This window comes from Carcharodon carcharias, chromosome 13, assembly GCF_017639515.1.
Source record: "Carcharodon carcharias isolate sCarCar2 chromosome 13, sCarCar2.pri, whole genome shotgun sequence".
Taxonomy (NCBI): domain Eukaryota; kingdom Metazoa; phylum Chordata; class Chondrichthyes; order Lamniformes; family Lamnidae; genus Carcharodon; species Carcharodon carcharias.
In genome coordinates, this window is record NC_054479.1 from 86,427,785 (window position 1) to 86,439,821 (window position 12,037).

Consider the following 12,037-nt stretch of genomic DNA (forward strand, 5'->3'; position numbering starts at 1 on the left):
AAATTAAATAAATGTAAATGAGATTTTATAATAACTGTGGGCAGATGTTGAGCTGATGGGCAAGCGATCGAACAGACTGACAGGGAAGTGAAGTGTTGAGGCACATAATTGTTCTGAGCTTTTGGAAATAGGAAACTGAAGAAGGATTGTCCGTGTCTAATGAACACTTGCTTTTGCCCAGTTTAAGGTTGCAGATCAGAGCCGTGTGAGAACTGACTGGGTGGAAGGGGGCGGAGTGCCCAGCCCTGAATGACATTCCTTCACTCACTTCCGCGTTGCTGCTTTGTCTCGTTTTTACTTTTGGTGTGTGTGTGTGTGCTTTAAGTTTGTTTGTTTCTGCTTTGGCTGAGCTTGGAGAGAGTGTGGGAGAGCCAGGGGATAGTGAGGCAATTGGTGCTCTCCTGGCTTCCCTGGAACCCGCCGTCCGGGCTTGGGGGGAGAGTCTCTCTTCTCCAGTTTCCCCCCTCGGATTGGCCTCAGTATCATGAGAAGATGGAAAAATTGTCCAGCTTCCTCCACATTGGGGACATCGTGTCCCTGTACGCCGAAGGAACTGTCAATGGCTTCATCAGCACATTGGGGTGAGTGTTAAAGCGAAACTGACGGACTTTTCAAGGAAGTTCCATTCGCTGCAGATTGCGATTTAAAAGTTTGGTTTGTGCAGAAGGAAAGGCCCCTTTGCCTCTTCAAGAGTGTGGCAAAAGTCGGAAATGTGTGTTTTTTTTTAGAAAACCTGGCAGAGGGGCCTCTCCTAATGAGGTGATGTTGAATTGTTGAGGCTGTTTTGCAAGACAGGTTTAAATCTTTGTTAAAACAAGCAGCTGGCGTTCACTCACTGAAGTGTAATAACCTTAAAGGAGGAGGAGGGGAGGCAGAAACAAATTTTACCCCCAATTCTCTGTTATCCCCTGACTGAGGACAAGCTGTCTCTCCACAAAAGCCCAATTAATCAGAAAGATGTCAGAACCGTTTTCAAAGCGGAAATCTCACAGGCCAGCAGTCAGTAGGTTGCCTGTACTGTGGGTGGCTTGCACAAAAGTATTACTTCAACTTCATTGTTAAGCTGTTATTTCCTCTTTAAAAAAAATGTCCCCCCTCTTTTGCCACCCTGTAACCATTAACTGCAAAAGATCTCGATCGCGGGTTTGTCTATTTAACTGTATCAACTTTGACTATCCTTTGGTGGGGGGAGGATGAGGAGGGGGGAACTGTTATAACCCTTGTTTGCTAAGATAAGCAATCTCTGTAGGCCATGTGATATGGACCCTTTGAAAGCACCGTCTCCCACACAGGGAGGGGGATTGTGAAGAATCTTCTTTTCAGGCTAAAGTGAGACGTTTGTATCAGGCCCTAACCCCCCTCAACAACCATTGGTTTGGAATTAATGCCACGCGTGCTCAAGTGGAAGATTAGAAAGACTTGCATTCGTATAGCACCTTGCCTGCCCTTAGGGTGTCCCAAAGCACGTTGGAGGCAACGATGTGCTTTTGAGGTTTTGTTCATACAGTGCAAAAGTGGCAGCCAATGTATGCACAGCAAGATCCCACAAACAGGACCGAGATAATGTCCAGATTATCCGTTGGGGGAATTATTGGTCAGGATTACTGGGGAGAAATTCCCTGCCCTCCTTTGAATATGGCTGTGGGGAATCACCCCGGTTTTTGCTTGTAACTTTGGCTGCAGTGAGGAGACTGAGGTATCAGCTATGATTGTCAATCACAGCAGCTGGCGGGGGGTGGGGGGGGGGGCAGGAGGGGCCCTGGATCCTGTTAACTGATATTCAGCTCTGTTTCATCATGGACAGCATGTGGATTGACTGGCTAATATTTGTCTTGAAACTTAGTTCAAGTGGCACGAGATGTGCTGTAAGAAATCTTTAACCGTGTGTCAGTTTTTGATGGACTCTGATGCAGTATCTGGCTTCTAATTGTGAATGATACGTCTTGGTATTCTCTTGTCTCAACTTGTACTTTAATACAGGGTCTAATTGTAAAATTCAAATCCATTTGTGGAATCTCAATAGTGAATCCTGCTTTGACTTGGCAAGCTTTGCACATGGAGCATTCCACCTCTGTCCAATTACATGGGTGAGCTTTTCCCAACAGACATGGAATACATGTTACAATTACTCACATTGAGATTTATTAATGCGAAATGGGTTTAAAGCACATAAGAAATTTGTTATAATCTAGTGAAATCTGCTGTGCTCTTGTTTGAGTTAGGTCAAAATTAGCTAAATTAGTTTTACAGCTTGTAGCCTGAGATACACAATCTGTCTGAGTCTCATTTCTCAGTTAGAGAAGGTAAGGGATGTATGCATGTAGTGCTATCACTGGGTAAAGAGTTCGTGATTCACCTTGAGGCCTGTTAGCCCAGGTTGTTTCATATATACGGTCGGTCACCTTTTCAATCATAAGGAGGTCATTGTTAATGGTTTGTTAATTATATTGCTAGGATACGCAGGTGAAGGGTATGGTTTAATTAAATACTTTGAGCACATAGAAATGGGGGACACTGAAGTTATGTTTTTTTTCTTATGGTGCCTGATTTTTCCATGCACTTCCTTTCATAATAAAATGCCATACTTAATCATCCTGCAGAGCCTATATTAATGAAGGAAGGGGCCACCCTCAAGGGTTAATTTGTTAATTAGTTTATTTTGGCTTTAATTTGACTTTAAAAGAGTATAAATAGGGGGCAGCTGAGTGTTAGAGAGGTATGAGACTGAACAAAGTCAATAAACTCTCTCACAGCTTTGAAATTAGAAGTAGGTCATTTGGAAATAAATTCAGGAAGGATAGAAGAGAACTGGAATTCTCTTTCCACTCCCTCCCCCCTCCCCCTCCAAAAAAAATTGTTGAGAAGAAAAACTGTTTGAGTTTGGGAGTCAGTTAAAATTTTCAAAACAGTGACAGATTCCTGTTGGTCAAGTGTATTAATAGAGGGTACCAAGGTGGGTAAATACAGTTAAAATGTAGCTAAGCCATGATCTAATTGAATGGCAGAACAGGCTCAAGGGCCTGAATGGCCTCCTTTTGTTCGCATTTTCCAATGACTGAGAGTGTAACAAATGCACTTTGCAAGAAGGGAATACTCAAATCATAATGTTTACTGTGTACCTGTGTAGAATTCCTCCATCCTCGTCCTAGTTGCTTGATGTGTCATTCTCTGCAATAGCACATTTCATAAAAGTAAGGTTGGATTGCATGTTTACCTCCTACCTGGATCCCTTTGATGAAGAGTGGAGTGACTCCACAGCTTGATTAAGTATGGCATCTCCATTATAGAAGAAATTGCATGGAAAATCAGTCACATTTAGAAAATTTGCAACAAATCACAAGCTCCTAAAAGTGATAAGCTTATCACCATCAGTGTTGTTTCAAGGAGTGATGTCGACTCATTGGAACGCAGTGTGAAAGCTACGTCCCACTCTGGCATTTCCACCTGATTAAAAATGCAATACTATCACCAAAAAACCCTGTAAGAAATAAAAATTCCAACAGTGAAAAGCAGCAGAGTTCTGAAATCTTGGAGAATCCTCAGTGTACAACCCTTGGTTTATGCTTTATCTTCAATTTTCTAGCGCCAATTTAACTCTTACAGTGAAGCCCTTTATTTAAAAAATATATATCTCAGTGGCTGAAGTTCTTTGATCCCAGTCTGCTGTATCAAGTGGATAAATTGGGCAGATTATCTAATTCAAATAGATTATGGGGGGGTGTGGTTGGGGTGGTTGGGGGTGTGGTTGGGGGGTTGGGGTGGGGGGGTAGTTGGGGGGGTTGGTGGGGTGGGGGTGTGTGGGCCCTGCCTCAATCTTGGGTGCCTGCTTGAGGAATGTGGCGCTTTGCATCATGACCTGGCAGTGCCAGTGTCACACAAGGCTTCAGAGGTACAGAGCCTGGGCCCAGTTGAACCCCTTTTTATGTGGGGGACAATTTAACAGAGAAACATTTATTGAGAACAATTCCCACTCACTGGTTCCCTCGGGCAATATTTAGGCATCTCATGAACCCAGATGCTGGGATGCTGCTGGTCTCCCGGTTTGCTTGGTGCAAGAGTGGCAAGAGCGCCGGGTATTCTTGACAGGAGGTGGCATTCTACTGATCCTGACTTCCCCGCCCCCACCCCGTATGAGGTGGCCAGTACCTGCCTGGGCCCCTGACCCCAGCAGGAATTTCATTGCCTGGTTCTTTGTGAAGGAGATCCACTTCAGTCGCTGTGCTCCAGACCAGTTCTCTCCTGCTTTTTCCACTTGGAATCTCTAGTCCTATTTCCTAAAGAAATTTGGGACTATACAGTCCTGGGAAGTGCAGCACAAGACTTGGAGTGCATTTGACATGGACATTCTGACACGTGTGAACGTGCTCTGGTACCAGTTTCTGCAGAATGTTTTGTCATTTTTGATGTATTTCTAATTTCCCTAGTGAATGGGTGAACTTCATGGACCAATTTGTCTCTCATTATTCCTGATTTGTGCGTTCGGTTTAGGCTGCTCTTATCTTCTACTCATCTTCCAAGCTCCTCTGCCTGTATCCTAACCTGCACCAAGTCCCTTTTTACCCATTGCTCTTGTGCTTGCTGACCTACACTGGCTTCCGGTGGAGAAATGCCTCAATGTTAAAATTCTCCTCTTTGTTTGCAAATCCCCCCATGACCTCTCCCCTCCCCTCATACCCTCCCCTAGCCCTACAGCCCTCTAAGGTTTCTGCACTCTTCCAATTTTGACATCTTGTGCATCTACAATTTAATTACCACTGATGATAGTTATACCTTCAGCTGAGAATTCCCCCTCTACCCTTCTTCAAGATGCCCCTTAAAAACTACCTCTTCGACCAAGCATTTTAGCATCAGTCCTAATGTCTCCTGGTGTGGCTCCATCAAATCTTGTTCCATGATGCCCCTATGAGGTGCTTTGGGGCTATTTTAAAGGCAACACACAATGCAAGTTGTTGTTGCACTTGGCCTCTTGGGCTTTTATTTGTGCTATGTTAAATTTTAGATAATTTTTCTTGTCTCTTTGTCCTGCTGTGCAATCATGTTCTGTTTTACTTCAGTGACTGTATGGCACAGCCTGGTAACACAACATTCTTAACATAAGTTTATTCTGAAAGACGCCAAGATGCTTGCCAAACTTTTAATTTTGAAAAGCCCTCGTGTTACTTTCTTAAATAAGGAGCAGCAGCTTCTATTTAAACAGAACCTTTCAAGGTCTCAGGAGGTTCTGAAGTGATGAACAGCTAATGAGGTTACTTAGTCACTGCTGTTCATGAAGGGAACACGACTGACATTGTCCTTGTGGCAAAATCCCACAAACAGCAATATGATAATGATCACATTATTTGCTCTGATGTTGGTTGAAGGATAAATATTGGCCAGGACACTGGTGAGAATGCCCTTGCTCCTCTTCAGAATAGTGCCATGGGATCTTTTATATGCTCCCGAGAGAGCTGACGGCCTCAGTTTAACGTCTTACCCGAAAGACTCCACCTCTTGTGTGAGAGAGATACCAACTGAGCCATCGATGCATGTTGCCTGCATATTCTATTTGTAAATGTAGCCCACAGAACTGTGTGACTGATGTTATGTGAATGTGACTGATATCGCTCCTAATGCAATGGGGCGTTTGGAAGGGTGGCCTTAATTATACTGCAGACTGTTTAATTGTATGCTTAAGGATGTGTTACATTAATACCATTGTGTCTAACAAGGAGGTCCCCTATTAATGTTAACCACAGCATCTTGCCTGATTTCAAGACTGTAATATAATCTATGGTGTTAAAGGGCCTCTAAATTAAAGAATGGCCTCATTTTAATTGTCCAGTGGATCCAGTCTGTTTAGTTTACATTAGTAATGTGTAAGGCCTGAGGCAAAGAACTGGCAGTTTAAGTAATGTCCTGAAATAAATCTGTTTCTGGCTGATCCATATTTTGGTTAACTTACAGACTGGGCTATTCCAATGCTCTGTTTGCTGGCTTCCTATCTGTCACCCTCTGTAAATTTGATCTGAGCTCATCAAAAACTCTCCTGCCCATATTCTAACTCGCACCAACTCCCATTCACCCATCAGCCCTGTGCTCGCTGATCTGCAGTGTCTCACAGTGAGACAGGGCCTCAATTTTGTATTTCTCATCCTCGTTTCCAAATTCCTCCATGGCCCCGCTGGAACACTAATCTGCTGTGGCCCCTGGAGAACAGGGTGTTCCTCCGAATCTGGCCCTTTGTACACCAACTCTGTTTGTCCCGCCATTGGTGGCAGTGCTTTCAGTTGCCAAGGTTCTAAGCTCTGGACTTCCACCCCCAAACATCTCCATCTCTCTACCCCTCTTTATCTCTTTAAGACACTCCTTAAAATCTACTACTATGACCAACCTGTCCTAATATTTGGTTCAGCATTAGTTTTTTTTGTTGGTTGCTCTCCTGTGAATTGCCTTGTGATGTTTGGCTATTTTGAAGGCACCCTGTAATGTGAGGTGGTGTTGTTATATTGGAATTTATGGGCTCCCAATTGGACAAGTACATTTTAATATCTATTATTAGAAAATTTGGGAAATTACATTTTCGTAAAGAAAACTGCAGCATGCATCCAGTAGTCCTTTTGTAAGTTATTTATTCATTGTAAAGCCTGGAGATATCTCATTGAAAATTACAAATTCTTAAAAGGGCTAGATGTGGATAGGACGTTTCCCCTGGCTGGAGGTTCTAGAACCAGGGGACACAGTCTCAGAATAAGGGGCAGGCCATTTAGCCTGAGATGAGGAGGAATTTCTTCACTCAGAGAGTAGCAAATCTCTGGAATTCTCTATCCCAGAGGGCTGTGGAAGCTCAGTCATTAAGCATGTTCAATACAGAAATCGATAGGTTTCTAGATACTATTGACATCAAGGGATATGGGGATAGTGTGGGAAGTTGGCAATGAGGTAGAAGATTGTAAACTTAACTGCACCAGTATTATTAAGATGATTGGGCACATTATGTATATGAGTAATCTGCAACTTTAAAATAGTTGATAACCATGATAAAACTATCACATCCTTTTTTCCTGTTAGATAACTGTTTAAATCTTCACGTTTTACAGTTGTCTCACAATATTATATTGGCCCAGATTTTGTGGTCAGTGGGAGAGCAAAGGTGCTCACTACGGACCTTTTTTTTAAAAGAAAACTGCGCACAAAGATCCAACACACTCTGCGGTGTGGATTTCCCCTTTCCTGATGTTGGCTTGAATCTGGAGCCAAGTCACGGGGCTCTCCAAGCACCAAGCGGGGTTAGCAGCCAATCAGATTGAAGAATTCTCACAGACATCAAACCAGGAAGTAAAATGCACTGATTATCCTTTTAATATCATTTTACAGAGTGTGAAATAAATGATTGGTACATATGCATGGAACTAATATAGAGTTGAAACATTGTAAACTTTTAGAAAAATAATTTTTAAAATATTTGGATTTTTTATCATAATGGTGAAATTTGATATTCCAAATATAAAATTAGATTCCCAGGGTCAGTGTTTCAGAACAATGTGAAGTTAGTACTCTGTTACACCTCATTGAGCAAGCTGTAACTTTTCAAGGGTTTTTACAATGAGATGAATAGCGCAGAAGAGCAAGCCCTCATCAGTTCAGTAATTTCTAATTGATTGCAGACTTTTTAAATTAATTCATGTGATGTGGGTATCACTGGCTAGGTCAGCATTTTTTGCCCATCCCTAATTGCCCTTGAGAAGGTGATGGTGAGCTGCCTTCTTGAACTGCTGCAGTCCATGTGGTGTAGGTACGCCCATAGTGCTGTTAGGGAGGGAGTTCCAGAATTTTGACCCAGCGACAGTAATGGAGCAGTGATATATTTCCAAGTCAGGATGGTGAGGGATTTGGAGGGGAACTTCCAGGTGATGGTGTTCCCATGTGTCTGCTGCCCTTGCCGTTCTAGATGGTAGTGGTTGTGGGTTTGGAAGTACCATCTTAAGTAGCCTTGGTGAGTTCCTGCAGTACAACTTGTAGATGGTACACAGGTTCACAAGCTGCCACTGTATGTCAGTGGTGGAAGGAGTGAATGTTTGTGGATGGGGTGCCAATCAAGTGGGCTGTTTTGTCCTGGATGGTGTCAAGCTCCTTGAGTGTTATTGGAGCTGCATTCATCCAGGCAAATGGACAGTATTCCATCACACTCCTGACTTATGTTTTGTAGATGGTGAACAGGCTTTGGGGAGTCAGGAGGTGAGGCACTCATCACTGGGTTCCTAGCCTCTGACCTGCTCTTGTAGCCATGGTATTTATATGGCTAGTCTAGTTCAGTTTCTGGTCAATGGTAACCCCCAGGATGTTGATATTGGAGAATTCAGTGATGGTAAAGCCATTGAATGTCAACGGGCGATGTTTAGATTCTCTCTTGATGGAGATGGTCAGTGCCTGGGACTTGTGTGGTGTGAATGTTACTTGCAACTTGTCAGCCCAAGCCTGGATTTTGTCCAGGTCTTGCTGCATTTGGACATGGACTGCTTCAGAATCTGAGGAGTTGTGAATGGTGCTGAACATTGTGCAATCATCAGCAAACATCCCCACTTTTGACCTTATGATGGAAGGAAGGTCATTGATGAAGCAGCTGAACATGATAGGGCCTAGGACACTATCCTGAGGATCTCCTGCACTGATGTCATGGAGCTGAGATGATTGATCTCTTAAAAACCATAACTATCTTCCTTTGTGCTAGGTATGACTTCAACCAGCAGAGAGTTTTCCCCCGATTCCCATTGACTCCAGCTTTGCTAGGGCTCCTTGATGCCATACTCAATCAAATGCTTCCTTGATGTCACACTCGGTCAAATACTTTCTTGATGTCAAAAGCAGTCACTCTTACTTCCTCTCTGGAGTTCAGCTCTTTTGTCCATATTTGAACCAAAGCTGTAATGAGGTCAGCAGCTGAGTGACCCTGGCAGAACCCAAACTGAGTATCACTGAGCAGGTAATTGCTAAGCAAGTGCTGCTTGACAGCAACATTGATGACCCCTTTCATCACTTTACAGATGATCGAGAGTAGACTGATGGGGTGGTATTTACATCCTTCCCTAAATAGGGGACCAAAACTACACAATATTTGATATGTGGTCTCACCAATGCCCTGTATAACTGAAGCATAACACCCTTACCTTTATGTTCAATTCCTCTCATAATAAAGGATAGCATTCCATTAGCCTTTTTAAGTAATTGTTGTATCTACATAGTAACTTTTTGTAAATCATGCACTAGAACACCTAGATCCCTCTACAGCTTGGAATTCTGCAGCCATTCTTCATTTAAATACTACTCTGCTTTTTTATTCTTCCTGCCAAAGTGAATAACTTCACATTTTCCTACTTTATACTCCATCTGCCATATTTTTGCCCACTCACTCAACCTGTCTATATCCGCCTGCAACCTCCTTATGTCTTCTTCGCAACATACTTTCCTACCTATCTTTGTGTCACCTGCAAATTTAGCTACCATGCCTTCGCTCCCCTCATCTAAGCCATTGATATAAATTGTAAAAAGCTGAGGCCCCAGCACAAATCCATGCGGGGCTTGACGCGTCATATCCTGTCAATTGAAAAAAGACCCATTTATGTATACTCTGTTTTCTGCCAACCAGCCAATTTTCTATCCAGTCTAATACATTATCCCCATGAACTTATTATTTTCTGCAATAACCTTTGATCTGGCACCTTATCAAACGCCTTCTGGAAATCCAAGTACAGCAAGTCTACAGGTTCCCCTTTATCCATGGCACGTGTTACTCCTTCAAAGAACTCCAATAAATTGGTTAAACATGATTTCCCTTTCACAAAACCTGCTGATTCTTCCCAGTTACCGTGTTTTTCTAAGTGCCCAGCTATAGCCTCCTTAATGATTGATTCTAACACCTTCCCCATGGCATATGTCAAGCTAACTGACCTATAGTTTCCTGTTTTCTGCCTCGCTCCCTTCTTGAATAGAGGGGTTAGAGACCACTAGTCTGATGGAACCTCTCCAGAATCTATGGGATTTTGGAAAATTAACACCAATGCATCTACTGCCTCATTAGCTACCTCTTTTAAGACCTCAGGATGAAGTCCATCAGGACCCAGAGACTTGTTAGCCACAGCTCCATCAGTGCTCAGTACCACTTCCCTAGTGATTGTAATTTCACCAAGTTCCTCTCTTCCTTCCACCTCCTGATTTACAACTTTTACTGGAATTTTTTTGTATCCTTTATGGTGAAGACGGAGGCAAAATATTTGTTCATTTCATCGGCCATTTCTTTATTATCTACTATTAACTCCCCATTCTAACTCTCTAGAGGACCAACATTCACTTTACTTACTCTTTTCCTGTTTAATTACCAGTACAAACTCTTGCTATCTGTTTTTATGTTTCTCGCTAGCTTCCTCTCACACTCTAATTTCTTTTTCCTGATTAATCTTTTACTCATTCTCTGCCATTCTTTATATTCTGACCAATCAACTCACCTGCAACTCACCTTTACGAAGTTATGTTTTTTTCCTCAAGTTTAATGTTTTCTCTAACTTCTTTAGTCAACCATGGATGGTGGGTCCTCCCTTTAGAATTTTCCTCTATCGTAGGAACATGCTTATGCTGAGTATTATGAAATATCCCCTTAAATGTCTGCCACTGCTTCTCTATTGATCTGTCCTCGAGTCTAGTTTCCCAGTTCACTTCAGCTAGCTCAGCTTTCTTGTCCACATAGTTGCCCTTATTTAAGTTTAAAATACTTGTCTTACATCCAGTTTGAAAGGGAGCAGAGTGGGTCTAAAATTCAATCATATTGTGGTTGCTGCTACCTAGAGGTGCCTTCACTCTGAGATCATTAATTAATCCTGTTATGTTACACAATACCAAACCTAATATAACCTGCTCTCTGGTTGGCTCCAGAACATGCTGCTCTAAGAAACTATCTCAAAAGCATTCTATGAACTCCTCATCCAGGTTACTACTGCCAATCTGATCCAGTTTATATGTAGATTAAAGTCACCCTTGATTATTACCGTCCCTTTATAACAAGCACCAATATTTCTTCCTGTATATTTTGTCCGACATTGTCGTTACTGTTCGGGGCCTTAAACCACTCCCACTAGTGACTTCTTTCCCCTTCTATTCCTCATCTCCACCCAAACCAATTCTACATCCTGATCTCCTGAACCAAGGTCATCTCTACTGCACCAATGCCATCCTTGATTAACAGTGCTACCCCTCCACCTTTACCCAGCTTCCTATTCTTCTTGAAGGTCATATACCCCTCAATATTCAGAACCAAATCCTTGTCATCCTGCAACCAGGTCTCTGTTATGGATATAACATCACATTTACTTACTTCAGTGTATGCTATCAATTCATTTATTTTGTTATGAATGCTATGCGCATTCAGATACAGAGCCTTTATTTTTCTCTTTGTTATCTTTGTAACATCTAGTCTTGACTATTGGTGTATTCTTAGGTTTTATCTCTCTGTCCCTTCCTACTATTCTATGACCCTCATTTTCTATATTACTACTATGATCTCTTGCCTTGAATCTACCTGTTGATTTGCCACATCTACCCAAGTTTGATCCCTCAACCCCTTGTTTAGTTTAAAGCTCTCTCTACTTCCCTAGTTATGTGATTCGCAAGGACACTCGTCCCAGCACGGTTCAGGTGTAGAATGTCCCAACTGTATAACCCCCAATTTCCCCTGTACTGGTGCCAGTACCCCACAAACAGAAACCCACTTCTACTACACTGGTCTTTGAGCCACGCATTCATCTCTCTAACCTGATTTGCCCTATGCCAATTTGCATGTGGCTCAGGTAATAATTGAGAGATTATTACCTTTGAGGTTCTGCTTAAATTTGGTGCTTAGCTTCTCATAGACTATGCAGAACCTCCTTCCTTATCCTGCCTATGTCGTTGGTACCTACATGGACCGTGACAACTGGATCCTCCCATCCCACTGCAAGTTCCTCTCCAACCCTGAGCTGATGTCCCGAACCATGGCACTGGGCAGGTGACACAGCCTTCTAGATTCTCACTC

At 42.6% G+C, this 12,037-nt stretch overlaps 1 protein-coding gene across 3 annotated transcripts in view; it reads left to right on the forward strand.

Annotated features, from left to right (window-relative positions):
* The first annotated feature begins 285 nt into the window (after positions 1–285).
* itpr2 (inositol 1,4,5-trisphosphate receptor, type 2) overlaps positions 286–12,037 on the forward strand; it is a 472,778-nt gene continuing 461,026 nt past the window's right edge. For all 3 annotated transcript variants that reach the window (XM_041202236.1, XM_041202237.1, XM_041202238.1), the window contains exon 1: positions 286–581. In XM_041202236.1, the coding sequence (XP_041058170.1) occupies positions 493–581 (89 nt within the window). In that variant the 5' untranslated portion in view covers positions 286–492. The remainder of the gene's footprint in view (positions 582–12,037) is intronic.